An 18,238-nucleotide genomic window follows, 5' to 3' on the forward strand; every position below is an offset into this window, starting at 1 on the left:
AAAGCTAATATTACCATACTTTCCAATTCTGGGACACGACCATTATAAGTTGCAACATTGATTTAATAGATTTGGAGGAGAAAAAACTCATCAAATATATGTGTTTACTGTAGGATGAATTCTGATTTTAGAAGCATCAAGGTGTGAAGGCATGAGCCTTTTCATTAAGAAACTATGATAAATTAATCAAATGCCTCCAAACATGATGAATTCATGTTAGCTGTTGATGCTGTTGCAACATGGTTGTTGTTGCCGCTGTTGTTATTTTGGTCATGGGAGCCAACGTTTCCCACAACCGATTTCTCTGCTTAGGATTCAGAACTTGGTCACAATCAAACAAGGTATTATATCAGCAGTTAAGTGAGGTTTGTTGAGAGTCACATATATTTTAATTTTATGTGCATTTTGGTCTTTTCAAAACTGACCAATTGTCCCAAGTTTGTATGACTTAAAATTAATTTAGAAAGGCAACTTAAATCAACCATAGGTAGAAGTTATTCTATGCCGAAGAGAGTATGTAGAATCATAAGAATCTATATATTCTACTGTCTCTGCAGTTTTCTCCCTGCATTCCAGATTTCCTGCGTGCCCCCCCTAAAATCCCAGGCTTGTAATATGAGACTGAGTTTCTTCTCTACTTTCCAGGCCTTCTTCTCTGGGAACTTCAGTTATTTCAAGAATCATTTTTATGGTTTTACAATTGCTATTTTCCCATGACTTAAAGAAGTAAAATTCTGCTTTGGTAAATTTCCCTTCCATGAGCTAGGGGAGAGAGTCTGCTGCTCTGGTCTGTGGTCTTCAGATATGCTATATACTAAGGAGCCAAAAACAGATGTTTTTCATCATCATGATAGTCCCTTGGAAATAGAAAAAAAGAAAATATGACTTACATATTGTATTTTTTGTTTTGTTTGAAAATATTCTTTGTATGATGCCATGCCTTTCATATATGTGTTGTTGAATTAGGCACAACCCAGAAGAGTTGGATATTTGGTTTCCCTTCTAGCAGTAGAACCTGTTTTCCCACAGTAAATAAGAACAATTAGACCTTTCATTCTCATCCAATTCAACCAAATTCAAGCAGGCAACTTTTCAAGAATTTAAGGTCAGGATCCAACATCTTAACTACATTTCCCAATCTAATGGGACGCCAGGACCAAAGCTACTTTTGAAAGGGAATCAAAAACTTTGCCCCTGGTCAATTATATTTTCTAGCACTTCAGTATATTTGAAAATATACGCACAATGAATCGCCAATTGAGAAGTAATTGCTGTTTGGAAGTAATGTTGGATCATCCAGAGTATCATTTCATGATACCTTGAAGCACTGCCTTAATACGTGGTGCATTAATAGTCTAAAATAATTGGGCATGTCCCTCCAAAAGGTTTTTTTTTGTTTGTTTCGAGTTTTTATTTAAATTCTAGTTAGTTAACATATCGGGTAATACTGGTTTGAAGAGTAGGATTTAGTGATTCATCACTTCCATCTAACACCCAGTGCTCATCACACTAAGTGCTCTCCTTAATGCCCATCACCCATCTAGCCCATCCCCCTGCCCACCTCCCTCCATCATTTAGTGGACTTTGAAACTACTCACCTATCAAATTTTTGCCTAACAAGTGGATTCTCCTTTCATATTAGTTTTATGAAAGTATGTAAATACTCTTTTTTCAGTCATTTTGCATTCCAGACGATTAACTCAATTCACCGTGCGCAGTGCACAAAGCAAACAAGCAACCACAAAACCTGGCTAAAATGAAGTGATCATTTGACTCAAAATGGTTCTAGCTTCTACTTTACATATAATAAAGAAGCTCCTTTTTAGGATTTGCTTGAGGTTTAAAACTTCATTTTCAAGAATTTTGACAGGACTTTAAATCAAGATTCTTTACATATTTCAGTAAATAAAAGCCTCTGAATAGGTTAAAAGAATAAAATATTAAACACTGAATTAAATGCATGGCAAATAATACAGAAAAATCTCAAGATATTTTTGGTTATGTAAAATTGTGATTATTTTTTTGAAAACATTTTATTTGTTCATGAGAGATAGACAGAGAGAGGCAGAGGGAGAAGCAGGCCCCCCAAGGAGCAGAGAGCCTGACGCAGGACTAGATCCCAGGACCCCGGGATCATGACCTGAGCCGAAGGCAGATGCTTAACCATCTGAGCCACCCAGGTGCCCAAAATTGTGATTATTTAACAGGGTTCTGGAATAGCTCAGACATACCTATACTTCCCCAAATGCACAGTTTTGTGGAATGTTAGTGGATGTTCCAGGAGAAAAGGATTGAAAAATGAACGAAGTTTGGGAAAGGCTAACTGCTGGATCATTTTTTGTCTCTACCCCTCAATGTCAGTGCCCATTAGCACAAGGCAGTCTTCATGATTCCCTTCAGTAAGTGCACACCCATACAATACAGAAAAATACATGCGTTTAATTTTATTTAGTTTAGCATTTTCCAAGCTTCCTTGACCCCAGAGAGTTTCCTCTGAAGAATCCTAAATCCCACAGTGTTCAGTGAATCCCCTCTTGGATTTCAAAGATATGACATTAAGTTTCTTTACATATTACATTCATTATTTTGTTAAAAAGTAATAAAACATATTCCTGGGTGGCATTTTTAGAAAAGAAATTTCAGGCTAGTAAATAATCTTTGTAGTAACTATTCTAATAGCTTATATAAAAATGTGCTATTTTACCTCTTGTCGGGAATTTTTTAAAGCACTTTAAAATTAACAGCTGTGTGCATATGTTTTCTGTATCCTATTTTATATAGTCATATAGGTTTGTGCTTTGAAATTCACAACCATTCTAGTATTTTAAGTACAAAGATTAATTTTTATGCTTTGGGAAACAAGGGGCAGAGATTCAGATAACACCAAATGCCTATTTAAGCATCTAAAATTGTAAAGACACTTTGCAATTCAGACATTTTGGAAACAGAATATTCAGTTCCTCTGCACAAAAATACTATAAGGCATATTTTGAATTTTACAAACCTGCATTCATAAAGATTAAAAAAAGTACACAGCATTGGCCAACACCAATATAATCATGGGAAAATGCTCTCAAAGCTCCTAAAATAAATATTGTTAAATTTAGCAAGTATGACAAATTTATTTATCTTAGTTAATGTAGTCAATGTTGCTTTTTGTCTCCTAAATATAAAAAGGGGAATTAATCACAAGGTTTTCAGGGGCAGGGGAGAATGAGTTCTCATTCATTTATGCTTTTTTATGTCTATGTCCACATGACTGTGGTATATGAATTATGTCTGACATTGACTTTAGTTACAAAATAAGAACTTGAAAACACCTCTATTGTTGACTTTGTCAAGGTTTGGTTTTTAGCATTAATTTTTTTCCTAATGTACAGTTACATGAGACATTTGCACAGAGTTTCATTTCTCAATCTACACTTTCATTGGATTTCTCTATTCTCTCACCCATTTACTTACTTATTTTTCTCTTTGGTCTGAAATATTGAGTTTAATCTTTCAGGTACTGAGTCTTCTAAGGCTTACTTATCAGTTCAAAGTGTTTTGTGTGTTTTCTTCTCTTCTTTTTCAGCTTTCTCTTTTTGCAGGCTACTCAGGACAAAGTCCTTTTCTTCTTGACTTTTTATTCCTATTTCTTGTTTCAGATGAAGAGGAAGCCTCCCCGCCTAGCGCCCTGCCTCCAGGTTAGGATGATTCCAACCCCTTACCCCAAATTTAATTATTGTTAACTGACAGTAAAGAAAAAGAAAAGGCAGAGAAACTTGATAAGACAGTGTGCAGAACAGGGGCACCAGGTTTTGCCCCTACCAGGAGGGAAAACCTTGGCTTTAATGGTGATTTTTTTTTTTTTAACAAAAGGAGAATTTCTTTGTGAAATAAATAAGATTAGTAAATCTTGGATATAAATTTTAGGGGCAAAAATGTTTGTCTCCTATTTCTAGCTATATGCCATTATCCCCTGTTCTTTAGACATTTGAATTCTTTTACTTTATTATTGTTTCTTAAATAAGACACATACTTTTTATAGATGCTTTCATAGTTGAAGCTCTACTGATTTTCCACCCAAGCTGACTCTAGTTCTTTCTCCCCATCATGAGGGGAGATGGGGTTTGGGGGAATCCAGGAAGGTTGAAGTCAGCTCTCCATTTTCACTCCTTGCCCTTGTATCATCCAAATCACGCTTTCCTTTCAGGTGTGGGTAGTCGGGCCCTCGAAAGAAAAGATTCAGGTGAGCACTCGCCTGGAGAAAGGCACCCGACCCCATCCTAATATAGTCACTAATGACCTCATTTCTTGAAGCTGTTTTGATACTAATCTTTGTTTTATTCGGTTTGTAGCTTTTTTTTTTTTTTAGCACTCTCTCATTATGTATCCTCTTACAAGAAAACTAATGTATTGAGAAATAATTAATTTTGCATGACACACACACAAATACAGGAACTTAACCACATATACCACACATTTGTGGTTATTTAACTATCTTTTTTAACATTAGCAAGTACACAGAGATTAAGAAACTGAAAATCTCCACTTTGGGGATGTGCTAAAGTTAGAGAATAATTCACATTTCCATAGAACTTTATTACATTTTCTAAAAGCCTCCAAATGCATCTTGTCAGCAATCACTACAATTCATTCAACAAATTCGTGTTTAGGGCCTACTACAATCCTACTGTGGGCCTTATGGGCCAGGCACTTTTGCAGGTACTTGTAGGTATAAAAAGGAAAAACAATACACGCTCCTGTCCTCGTGTTACAAATTCATTATTACTATGAATTTCACATACACATACCCCAGCCCCTCCCCCGCTCACACATAATCATGTGACTACATTGTATAACTTCATTGTGAAAATGATGATCTCCATGGACAGCATGATTGATACATAAACTAAAATAACTAAATGGATTTTCCTTCTTTTCAAGAAACATTAACAGACAGCTGGCACCCATGCATTTTTTTCCCAGTTACTAAGTGGCTGAAACTGAACTTCTCTACATTTAGCTCTTGGAGACAGAGGGAATGTCTACAGTTCTCTCTCCTGCCCTCCTCACTGAAGTTGACTGCTGATTAATACCAGCTAAGCACCTGGAGTGCAACCTAGACAATGAAAATAAACTTCACTTTCAGCTTCTCTCTCTTCACGGGAAAACCTCAAAGGGTTGATTTTTCTTTTTCTGTTTCTCCCCTCTTGCAGGATGCACCTAGTATCCTTGAAATTTGTGCCTGCAGGTCATGATCCGTTACTTAATTGTCGAACTATGGCCTTATTTATACAACCCTAATGGAATCATCCGATCATATAACAGCAAGGAATCTAGAAATACCAGGCCAGGTTTGGCTGTCTGACCCTTCCCAGTTGATCAACAAACTGACTTATTCCTTTAGTCTTTTCCAGTTCTGTTGTTGTATAGATGTGGCACGCTATAGTCATTTACCTAATATGACATTGTACTGCCTTAATATACTTCCCACTTTGTTTATCTGTTAGGGGACAGACAGAATGGGAAAACAAAGAAACCATGGCTGGCAACAAACACAGAGTAACAATCTACCTGGAAAATTCTACTATTTCTAGGAATAGAAAATGTTCTTTATCCCGTCATGAAAGAGGCATCCCTGTAAGAATGGGAATCTGTCACTCTCTACTGATGGCTGCAGGGGAGATGGATGGAGAGAATGATGTTATATTTATCCAGGTTTATTAGACAAAGGAAAGCTTCAGCGTTGACGAGAACAACAAACCCAGGTAAGTCTGCCTAAGAAGAACTTGGTCCTGAAATCATCCTTTTCCTCCTTTCTGCTCATTAGAATGGTCTCTTGGTGAATCACCTGCTGCGGAGGAACAAGACAAGCAGAATGCCAATTCCCAGCTGTCCACCCTGTTCGTGGAAAAGCCTCAAACGGGATCAGTGAAAGTTGGTGAGCACCAAGCATTAAGTCTTGCTTTTCTTTTTAAATGCAAGTGAAATTCACATTGCATAAACTTTACCATTTTAAAGTGAACAACCAGTGGTTATTAGTGTTGTGCAACCGCCACCTCTATCTAGTCCCCAAACATTTTCATCACCCCAAACAGAAACCATGTACCCCTGCTACGCCATTACTCCCCATTCTTCCCCCCCAACCCTTGACAATCACTAATCTGCTTTGTCTCTATGGATTTCCCTATTCTGTATATTTGGTATAAATGGAATCACACAATATATGACTTTTGAGTCTGGCTCCTTTCCCTTAGCGTAATGTTTTCGAGGTCCCTCCAAGCTGTAGCATGAGTCGGTACCTCATTCCCTTTTATGGCTGAATACTATTCTATTGTATTTACATACTAAATCCTGCTTTTTATAACCTGAAAAGGAGAGTGACAGCTATCACTTCAGGAACCTTTAGCACGTAGTAGTTGAGTGCCTGGACCCTGGAGCCAGGTTGAGTTCAAATCAGTTTACTCATCTGTAAAATTGGGATCCTACCTCTGAAGTACTTTGAACAGCACCTGGCATATCTTAAAGCTCTGAGGCAGTGTTTGCTGTCATTATGACATGCTCATTCCATAAGATGATTACAAATCTGCGTACACACTGTATGATAACGTGTAGTATCTCAGAGGAAACTAGTGGGACAGGGGTTCAACTTTGGAGCTATTAATTAAAAAAAATATTGATTACACACCCTGTTTTAGGCACTGTGCTGAACACTGAGTATAGCATGTGAGCATTCAGAACTTACAGTCTTAATGGGAGGAACAGACAACGAGAAATTAAACAAAGAGATAATCACAAAAGCCAAGTGCCATGAAGGAAATAAACAGGGTGGTAAGTTAGAGAGGACTTGAAGGTCCAGGAATTTTGGCAAATAAATTTTTTTTAAAAATTTATTTATTTATCTGACACAGAGAGAGCACAAGCAGGGGGAGCAGCAGAAGGAGAGGAAGAGGCAGGCTCCCCGCTGAGCAGGGAGCCTGTTGGGGGGGCTCGATCCCAGGACCCTGGGATCATGACCTGAGCCAAAGGCAGATGTTTAACCAACTGAGCCACCCAGGTACCCTGTGAAATAAATTTTTATAAGGAATATATTGTGATCAGAACAAATGAGCACAAAGCTGACTGACTATATTCTAAAATGACTCCTTTCAGGTCTAGAATATAGAAGCACACTGCAGGTAGATGGAAATATTTGCTCCCTTGTGTTTCTGGAAGACACCAAAGTGCTGGGCTAGAGTTTTGGTGTCCTTAGGGTCCAGTCAGTCAATACAAACAGATAGGCAGGTTGATTTCAAAAAGATTAGTTTCATTTAGTCACAGTTAGTCATGTAAGTCTAGACTTCCCATCATCCTACCTAATAAGGATAGAAAAAAAATCCATACATTTGTGAGGCTTTCTATTTTTATTTCATGTATATATGACAAAGTCAAACAGAAACTATTTCCACTGAGTAACCCATTTCTCCTTTTCTGCCTCATAAACTTCAAAAGCAGAACAAGCTGGAGTATCCTAAGGACTCCTAGGGCATGCATAAAAAATTCAGGGCACAACTCCAGGGGCACCAGGCACATCATAGTCTATACAGTGCAATCCTCTGTAACTCCTTTCAAAACAAATAGCAATTTTTAAGCCACAGTCTGTATCACTTGTGCTTTTTCTAGGTGAAAATATCACCTTTATAGCCAAAGTCAAGGCTGAAGATCTTCTTAGAAAACCCACCATCAAATGGTTCAAAGGGAAATGGATGGACCTGGCCAGCAAAGCTGGGAAGCACCTCCAGCTGAAGGAAACCTTTGAAAGGCAAACTCGGGTATGGCCCTTAACTCCTGGCACAGGGGCTTGGCTAGGTCGTTTCTTCTGTGTGGAGAAAAGGTCATTTTCAGGTTCAGCTTTGAGCGATTTCAGTTCCAGAAAACTCTCTAGAATTACCATTCCTGGTGTCTACACTCAAGCATGGTTGCCCTGCTGTACGCAGGAGCTGGGAAGCACATTGACCCCTCCTCTGCTGAGAATGCTGGGCTGGAATGCCCAGATATAGACACAAATTTAAGCCAATGCTGAGGAATTTTGAAAATCATCAAAATGTGATAGCTTCCTTCTGTCGGCAAGGTGGGGCTGAAAGGTGCCTGATGCATTTTCATTGCAGATGTACACATTCGAGATGCAGATCATCAAGGCCAAAGAGAACTATGCAGGAAACTACAGGTGTGAGGTCACCTATAAGGATAAGTTTGACAGCTGCACATTCGATCTTGAAGTACACGGTAAGAGAGTCTTCTTGTCTGGATAGATGTGACTTTTTTTCATGGTGTGTGAGGGGATAGAGAAGAAGGTCATTTAATACTATGAGATTTTGAAAATAAAGTTTTCTTTCAAACTGGGTGTTTCTGATTGTGGTAGCCTCAGGAAGCCTGCTGAGTTAAATTGTTATGAAGTGATTTTAAAGTGGAATTTCAGGGATTTTACTGCTAAGTATCTCTTCTCCATGCTACCTATATTCCTTCAATCTCCGAAATAAGGGCTGGTGCCATTTTTTCTTCTACTGAACATGCCTGTTTCATTGGGTCCACTTATTCCCACCCCACTTTGGGAATAATTTCATATGGGACAAGGATGTCAGGATATCCAGGTGGAAGGGAGGATTTCTCTTATAAGGACTAATGTCAGATGGGGAAGTTCTCCATCCATACGTGCTGTGTACTGTCCAGAGTGAATTTAATAGGAGTAAATGTAAAGGTGTACATGTAGATTGGGGAGGCGGAGAAACACTTCTATAAGTATACAAAGAGAAAGTTGACTTGGCAGCAAAGATCATAAACTTAAGGTGAATCTGAAGTGTGATAAACCTATAAGAAACAAAGCTGATATAATTTAATCCTGGGCTATTACAAGTGGTTTGTATAGGACCTAGGTTTAGGAAATAACACTACTCTCTGCAACATGCTACTTGTTCCACATTTGGAGTAATGTCTTTGGCCATGGTCACCACACATCAACCTGGATCTCTTCTGGAGTACCGTACCCAGGAGGATGAAGAACGCAGAAACCACACCCTAGTCAGCTGAATGTGAAGCAGGCGAGACATACACAACTCATAAATACGGGAAGTGCTGTCACACAAAAGTGTTTCAGACAAATTAGAATCTAAAGGTAGGAATTATGAGGAGGTGATTTTTTGGTCTTAACTTTAGCATGAGCGCTCTTTCATTAAAGCTCTGTAAACAGCCTGGGAAAGGTGTGAGTGAGAGCCCCATCTCAAGAGATGTCAAATAAAGGCTGGGTGATCATGGAGGTACTGTAGAGATTTCTGAATTGAGTGGGAATATGGTGCTGAGCGGTGCCTCTTCAACCTGACCAGGCATCTCTGAGAATCACCTGAAGGGCTTTTGAAGAATATTGATTTCTTGGTGCCCGTCGCTGATCTGGTGAATCAAAATCTCCAACAAGGAGATCAAGACGCTGATTTTTTTTAAGTTCTTCAGATGATTCTAGTGGGAAGGCAGGTGGAGTGACAACTGGATACGGTAACTCCTGCAGTCCCCACATTGATTCTGTGTAAGGGAGGATGAGGTATGAGACCTCAGCGGCTCAGCCATCCCGGAGGAGAGCCATCCCCTCGCTCCCTTCACCCGGCGTTCCTTCCATCCAAAGAATCCCCACAGCCTGGAAAGGAACTGAGCACAAAATTGCCTACTTAATGGGTATTTATTTTGTTGTTTTCTTTCCTTTCAAAGAATCTACCGGGACTACTCCAAACATTGACATCAGATCTGCTTTCAAGAGAAGGTAACTTCAAAAGGGGAATCTAGGTAGCTTTTGTGTAATGTGCAAGTGGAGAGTTTTCAAAGCACACATTCCCTTCCTCCACACTGTATATTCCAGAGAGAGCACCTCTTCACTATAGTCAAACATACTCTGTACACAAAAGTTAGTGTTCTAGAAAAGCCGTAAGTTTAATGTCAAATCAAGCATATACTGATCATTTTTTAGAATATTCTTGTCATAGTGAAGCTCCCATTTTTTTTAGGTTTCACAGTTGCCTTATAAAAACATACTCTTAATGTCTTCATATGTGGCCTCTTCCTTAATTGCATTATTTTTCACCATCTGGCCAAGAAAGATATATAATAATATAGTATCAGTTAAGTAATGTCAGAAAACTTTTATTTATATTGCTTTTCATCTAGAAATTATTTATAGAGTTATTTAACCATGTGTCCAGAAAACCACAATTAAGTAGCTATTTACTGAAGTTAGCGCTGTTTAAATATTGGATTACTAAATGAAAGACCACTGAGTCTGCCAGAATAAAGAACACTATAGAAAGACAAAATATAGATACCTATTTGATTTATTTTGCAATTGCCTAAGTTGAAAAAACAAGGGGTAGGGGAACAAGGAAGAAAAATGAAAAAAATTTTCTAGACTATGAGAAATGTAACTAGCCCCTTCCTGACATTATTTTACTCTCTGCACTTAATTTTTCCATAATATAAGTTCATTAATGAGAACAGATATTTTGTTCTTCTTAAGACTGAATCTACTTAGTTTTGTTGAATAAGGAAAGTCATCCCAAACTATTATAAAGCAATGATTTAGTCTGTTAATAAAAGGCATATTTCTCTCCTAAATTCTGAATAAATGAAAAGTTTAATTGCTTAAAAATATATGTAATATTACCTGATCAATCAATTGACTTTTGTAAGTCATAACCTTAATTCCTATAACTTTCCTTCCACCTTCCCTTCACCCCATGTTCAGCAAATGCAAAGGGTCCAAAAGTATGCTCATCCAATGTACAAGCATATTCTAAGAGAGGGAGATGTAATCTACTAAGTTTTGTGCTTTAAAAGAATAGAAATGGGTTTACTTCAAAAGGTCTTCTCTAAATACCTGCTATTAAAGAAATTTTGAAAACACATTATTTGAGTTTAATTCTTATAACTTACGTGTTATACACACTATTTTTAAACCCGCAGACTCTTTTCTTAGAAACCATAACTAACATTTGTAAAGAGCAGGAAACAAAATTAAACATGTAAGTAAACATGTAGTGCCATTGAAATGTCAGCTCCATAGCTTCTATTTAGAGTTTATATGAAATCATGAAGGTGGCTGCATGCCTAATTTAAGATGCATTTCTCAATAGGAAAGTACTCCTAGTAAAGGGCTCATCAATAATTCAAAGACAAATTTTTGAAAAATACATTTTAAAAGGTATAAATATTAACACGAGAATGAAAAGCTTATAATGAAATCCCTTCAAAACAGACAGGAATGCATCTTTTAAAAAGCTCTGCACTAGCTCCATTTTTATGTTATGTTGGTATCACATTATCTGATTCAACTACTGATGGACACAAAGAAGTTACCTTTGAATATAAGCTTTGTACTTATATATTTGACACGGGTATACTTCGTCCTCCAAGCCGATCTCTGACCTGAATAACAGAGATCAGCAAAAGTCCTTTGCTTTTTACATAGGTAGGTTTCTAGAGCCCCCAACTTGGAAAAACAAAGTACTTTGTGGTGCTTGGCTTAAGTGCATTTGTGTTACTCTGTTTTAACACAAATCCAAGCAGTTTTATATATGCAATCTACAAAAATGTGTCTTCTGAAATCGTAGAGTAACACAAGCTCCTCGCATTTACTTTTCCACAAGTACATACTCCAAAACTTAAAATGTCACTTGTGTGAAAAGAAATAGTTTGTGTTGATTTAGTCCCATGACTTGTGTGCCAGTACAAAATTGCATATACGTTATATGTAGAGTGTTTGGGGGAAACTCTTGTGTATATGTCTCAGCATTAAACCCAGATTTGCTTTTCTTTTGTTAATGACAGTGGCGATGGTCAAGACGATGCAGGGGAACTTGACTTTAGTGGTCTCCTGAAACGTAGGTGAGAACCGAGCAATGGAGTGAGGCTCTGTGGCCTGGAAATCTTTTAGACACCCACTCAGAGAAGTCAAGTTTAAATGGATGTTTTTGGAAGAATTTCTCCTTTCTTAAAATGTGTTTTGCTTATGGAATATAACACAGAGTCAACTAAGAAAGAGACCGAGAAATCACTACATACTAATCTGCTAAAGATTTTAGCTGATGCTTTTTAACCTTCTTTTTAAAATTTTTCATGAGTCTTCATATATTTTCTTAGTTGGGGATGAGGAGATCTGAAAACTGAAGCAGAAGACCTAAATACCTAGGAGTCTCTGATTTCTCGATGATTTCTATCATTTCAATCATGATTCTTTGTCATGATCAAATAAATAAAGCCTCTATTGTCCTGCCTTGATATTTTACCAAAAAATCAATTTCACAATTTTGGTAAAAGTCTCTGCAGGCGTGTGTGTGTGTGTGTGTGTGTGTGTGTGTGTATGGCAGATCAACTTTAAAATAGTATTTATGATTAACTGTATTACATCAAGTCTAAGACACAATTCATTTGAATATATATCTGTATTTCATAAATCACTAAGCAATGAAAAAAATTGCTCCAGAGAGTTTATTATGACACACTATTCATTATAAGATACATCCTTATTTAAGATGTTTAAAATGTCAAAAAATATGCATTTTAGAAGAGATAAAATATAGTAGTAAAATGGAAATAAATATTTAGTATTATCACTCACACTCCCTTAACATTGTTCTCTTACAATAAAATTTATAGATTTCATTATGGATATTCAGTACATAACCATCTTATAGGATTTCTGCCCGTATATGCATATATATAATCATATAATATATATATGTGTTATATATAAAGCTATACATATCCAGATATTTGCTATAGTGCAACAAAAAGAACTTGATTTTTGCTGGGATTTTATTTAAATACCAAATTTGTGAATAAATAATAAAACTATGATTCTAAAATAATAATATATAATATTGATATTAGTTTTCATTTAGCTTTTCAGGTTCACTTTTTATTACTTTTAGTGCTTTCCATGGTTAAAAAAGAAACATTAAGTATAAATATGCTTCACAACAAATTACAAGTAGTAATAAACTGGACTTGTGTTTATTCTCAGTTTAGTTGGATGGCTTTATCCAAGTCCCTATGAATAAAAAATTCCCCCAGCTCTAAATATTTAGGTTGAGAATAGAAATATTAACAGGTGCAATTTATTAATTATCAATGCCTATTAGCCAATCAAGAGAACTTGGCAGTATCAAACACATCTTTCACTCTTTGGATACTTCAAATAATCATTAGTCTCAATAATATTTATTAAGTTCCCAAATTTATTTAAAGCAATAGTAAATGAAGTGACCCTCAGTGAGAACATTCTACAGATGAGAAACCAAAGACCAGAGAAGTCAGGTGACTTACCCCGAGTCACACACACACGAATTAGAGACAGGGCAGGGACCTAAATCCAAGTTTCTCTCTGAGTCAGCTCATTTCCTGTGACTCCACATAAGAAATACCACTCTGAATCTGCCTTGGAAGTTGGTGATTCGGTTTATAACACAAACTGACACTTTGAGAAGAGAACATTTTTTTCCTCCTGCAATCATTTACTCAACCAGGAAAACACTAAATGCTTTCTTTGTGCCTGGATACACATTTGTGGGAAGAAAAAGGTAGTGGTAAAAACATGGATGTAGGTCTCAAATCTCATAATTACTAACCGCATAACTTTGGTCAAATTACACGTCCTCTCTGAGATTGTTTTCCATATCTATAAATGTGGAGAACAAAAACTAGTTAAGTCAGTTATGTAAGAGGCTGGCTCATAGCAGGTGTCAAATATTCACTCCCACCAAAAATGTGACACTTCCCTTGAGGAGCCTATATTCATAAAAAGACATAATAATACACACGCATGCACACAAACACACACGAATCAATCAAGATGTGACACAATCAGTTATTAAACCCCATGCTTTGATTAAGAAGGAAAAAAGAAAGAAAAAAGAACAGATTACCAGTAGTTTGCTGAGTAAAAGAAATCTAATGAATGATCAAAATGAATAAAGAAAAAATTATTAGAAAAAAAATGGGCAAAAAAATGGGCAGCCAACAGGTCTCCAGTTCTCATTTTCTTTACATCCCTTAATTATGATTTTGACTCATAATTAAATCGTTGTTAGCAAAAGACTATATTCATTTAATATACTATACTAATCTACCAGTATAACTTTAGCAATCATTGTGTTTCCCTACTAATTTGTGAATTGCATGTGTTTTCATTGTGGTAATGACACCATTTCTACTCCTCCAAGAGTGTGTGGCAAAATCCCTACAACCAAAATCTTTACAACCAACATTTCTCTACAACAAAAGATCTCCCTGACCTGAACAAAGCCAGAGTATATCAAATAGACATTAACTAAATCAGATTAAATCTATTAGGCAGTATCTTGTTACAGGATTTGACATATATATATATATATATATATATATATATATATATATATATTTGGAAGTTTTATTCTATGTAAAATTTCTATAATTGCTTTGTACTTTACTAGGACCATCAAGTTATAGAAATTTTGATGTAGATGAAAGTACTGTGAATATTATATAGGTCTATCCCAATGCTTGAAAAGGCATCAGTGGTGCCTACAGAATTTGAATTTTTTCCCTACTGTAATTTAACATAACCATGCAGATAGGGCCATGTGCAGCCACCATGGTAAGTAAAGATATGCTCTGGATGAGTTAAGGTAACGCTACAGGTGGGAGCCTTGACCTCACATTCTAGTAAAAAATAATGAATACTTCTTGCAATTTGGAATTGAATTAACTAATGGAGAGAAAAAGAAGGAATAAGCAAGCAGTCACTGGTATGTATATACCAAGTTTGATAAGATTAAGAACATGGTAGAGTGAAGTGTATTTTGGTGTTTTAATGAAAAAAAAATGGTGAGGATGATCAGTTTTATGAATCTGCCAATAAAACTGACTTAAGAAATCACACTGAAAATGATGATCTTTATATTGGCTTCCCTTATATAAATATTCACCTCATGGATCCAGGTATGTCTCAGTGTTTGACTTGTGCTTCTTGCTATCTATTTTAATCTAGTTTGGTATCTTTGAATCCTTTTACCAGTGTCAGGAGGATGGTTGAAATGTGTACATAATTCTTCTTGGTTAAAATGCAAATTTAACACAAGGTAATATGGCATATTTTTACAGTTTGGGAACTATATTTAGATTGGAATATGACAAAAATAGAGCATTGATAAAGTGGTTGAAGAAACATCTACAGAGACTATATATAGGTACACACAGACACATTTTAATTGCAATTCTCCAAGACTTCCTACAAAATATTTAAAGGATGTATTTGAAATTTAGACTGCTTTCAGGCAGTAGACCTATTAGATCTGGCAAGTTATTACCAATATGCCAAATTCAGGACAATTTTCTTAAACTTTTCAATTTACCTGTGTTAATAGAGGGTGTAGTTATTATTTCAGTGACGTATGAAGGTAATGCATGTTTCTCGAGTTTTTAAAAATTAATTAATTTATTATTTATTTATTTTTAAGTGGGCTCCACACCGAACGTGGGGCTCAAACTCATGACCCTGAGATTAATGGTCCTATGCTCTACTGAGACATCCAGGTGCCCTGTGTCTTGAGTTTTAAGAGTTACATTTCTCTAATGGTGTTCCCCAGTTCTTCCCATAAAGGTTACTAGTGGACCAATGACCTCTCACTTCCTTCCATTTTTCCAGGAGATTTGCCTCAGCATCCTCCTCCACTGGGCAAAAAGACTTACATGACAGTGTAAATTAGATATTCAGAAGTCATCCTTGCCTAACTCCAGCCTAAATTCTATGTTAGTATTTATATTCTCCTCCCCTTCCCTATGATTACAATCTGGTATTTCCTTAAAGAAATGCAGAAACAGGTGTAATTTTGCTAACATGATAGCATGAATCTGTTTTCACACTGGTGTTTAAGATGTGTTGACCAGTTTTCCTGGAAAATCATATCCAAACCAGCATTATTCACAATAAGTAGTCACTATAACATTTCCAAATTAACATGATAAAAAGAGTCAACTAAATCTTAAAAAAAAAAAAAAATCAGGACTATTTAGCCAACAAAGGAAATCAATTTAAATTACATTTTGCATTTACAGTAGGGCTCTTTCCCTAAAGAGTGTTTATTCTTGAGTTTTTCTTTCATTTATTAGTTTTAAAATAAGGACAGACAAGTGTATTTTAAATCTTATATTTTCCTATTCCTATATGTTCTTTATATTTTCTGTATGTTCTTTAGTCAGTGATCAAAATTTGGGGTCATAATTTTGATAATTACACTAAGAAGTTACTTTCCCCTTGTTCATTGGAACTTAGCCATTTGCTTTACAGTTTAACATTTATATTTTTATAATTCATACCCAACTTGCTTTCAAAAAAGTTCAAGATAGTGCTTTAAGATGAAATATGAACGAATTTTTTGCTTCATTTTCCTTTTCCCCTGCCAATTTAGAAAAAAAAAAATTCTTTTAAAAAGTGAATGTGGCAACAAAAATCATATTTAAAACAAAATAAAAAAATCTACTGCATTTTCAAAAAATTTTTTGCATAAAAAACAGCAAAATATGATTGGTGTGCACATTTACTAATATGGTAGGGAAAATGCTATTTGCAAAACCCCAAGATTTGAAATACTTATTCGTACTGTCTTCATATAACAATAATGAAGGTAGAAAGAGATCGTTTTTCTTTCATAAACCAGTATTTAAATCTTCTCATTCTCGACCCACTTTTCGAAATTATTTCAGTATCCATATCCTAGATGACAACCGATCTTAAATTCCTCAAAATCTCACCTTATCTTTTTAAACTTTCGAGTGAAAATAAATAAAAACATATTCAGAATATTTTCTGCTATCTTTCTCTCTTCCTAATATTCTATTTTTAACCAGGAAAACGAGAGTGCTAATATAAGTGCCTACATCTGATCTTTAACTGCCTGGAAGTTTCTTTGAGACTGTGGGCTTTTAAGTACTCAGGCTTTAAAAACGGGCTTTTAACACTGAACCGAGAAATCCGTACCATACTCCGACCTTCATTGTCCTTAAGGGCCGGTGGGCGGCTACTAAACTAGGAAATGGTTTTCCCGGGTTAGGGAGGTGAAGCAGCAGGAGGAAGAACCTGAGGTAGACGTGTGGGAGCTGCTGAAGAATGCGAACCCCAACGAGTATGAGAAAATCGCCTTCCAGTACGGAATCACCGACCTCCGTGGCATGCTCAAACGGCTCAAGCGCATGCGCAGGGTGGAGAAGAAGAGCGCAGGTGAGCCCCCCCCGGGGGGGCGTGGCTGCGGGGGCCGCCTCCTCTGCGGACCACATCTTCGTATCTCTGGCTGGGTTTAGGGTGGGAATGGATGGGATGGAAATTTGCAGGCGCTAAGCTTCTCTTCCTTACCTTTGGCTTCAGGAGAAGTAGTTCGCTGCTCTGCACATCAGTAGCTATGAGGGTAGTCGACAGCTAGTGAAGGTTTAAGGTAATGGAGATTTACTTTGCAAGTAACACATAGAACACGTAATGGAACATCAAATACCTTCGCTGTCACTGGGAATTTCTCAGTGGCCCCTTTCTCCAACCTCCACATCTCCCTCCCTCTCAAATTCTTGGTTCTTGCTTAGGCAGAGTAGATTCGATGTTTCTTTGTTTTACCATACCCATCATATTCTTCATATAATTCATTTAATGGGGAGTGCGGAATTCACTTCTCACACCCAGTGCAGTTATCAGAATATTTTGTAAAACAGCTATGCTGTTCTGCATAGGGATCTGAAGTGACTGCATTTTGTTGTGGTTTTAAATATGTTTTAAAAAATGCTTTGAGATGTTGCAATTTAAATTTTAAAAAATACATTTTAAATTGATCATAAGCTCTTCAAAATTTCCTGTACTTGGTCATCATCAGTTACCCGTTTTGTGACACATCAAGGTAACATATCAATCCTATTATTGTTTATTGTTTGTTAAGGTCCAAATAGAATTTATTTATTTATTTATTTAGGCGCCCAACCTGGGTATCCAAATAGAATTTAAAGTCTCTCACCACCTCTTTTTAAAAAATCTGCCCTTTATTTCTAAACCTCACTGTAAACTTGTTGAGCAATTGGACCCAGAGAAATACAGAAGTGCTTTGTTTATGCTGTGTTTACAAAACTCAGCCATTCCCACTATTTCCAAACTTCAAAGCTTTTAGAAGTTTTATTCTTGAGAGGTGTCTGAGATGGTAGAGTCACAAACATGTGGATGCCA

The 18,238-nt window shown here is 36.5% G+C and overlaps 1 protein-coding gene across 1 annotated transcript in view; it reads left to right on the forward strand.

Moving 5' to 3' along the window:
• Window positions 1–239: 239 nt before the first annotated feature.
• Window positions 240–18,238, forward strand: part of MYBPC1 (myosin binding protein C1) — a 61,206-nt gene continuing 43,207 nt past the window's right edge. Inside the window, exons 1-8 of the mRNA XM_078074187.1 lie at window positions 240–341; window positions 3,575–3,686; window positions 5,816–5,926; window positions 7,648–7,796; window positions 8,133–8,250; window positions 9,721–9,772; window positions 11,830–11,886; window positions 17,091–17,257. Of these exons, the coding sequence (XP_077930313.1) occupies window positions 240–341; window positions 3,575–3,686; window positions 5,816–5,926; window positions 7,648–7,796; window positions 8,133–8,250; window positions 9,721–9,772; window positions 11,830–11,886; window positions 17,091–17,257 (868 nt within the window). The remainder of the gene's footprint in view (window positions 342–3,574; window positions 3,687–5,815; window positions 5,927–7,647; window positions 7,797–8,132; window positions 8,251–9,720; window positions 9,773–11,829; window positions 11,887–17,090; window positions 17,258–18,238) is intronic.

The sequence above is a fragment of the Halichoerus grypus genome, chromosome 6 (genome assembly GCF_964656455.1).
Source record: "Halichoerus grypus chromosome 6, mHalGry1.hap1.1, whole genome shotgun sequence".
NCBI lineage: Eukaryota > Metazoa > Chordata > Mammalia > Carnivora > Phocidae > Halichoerus > Halichoerus grypus.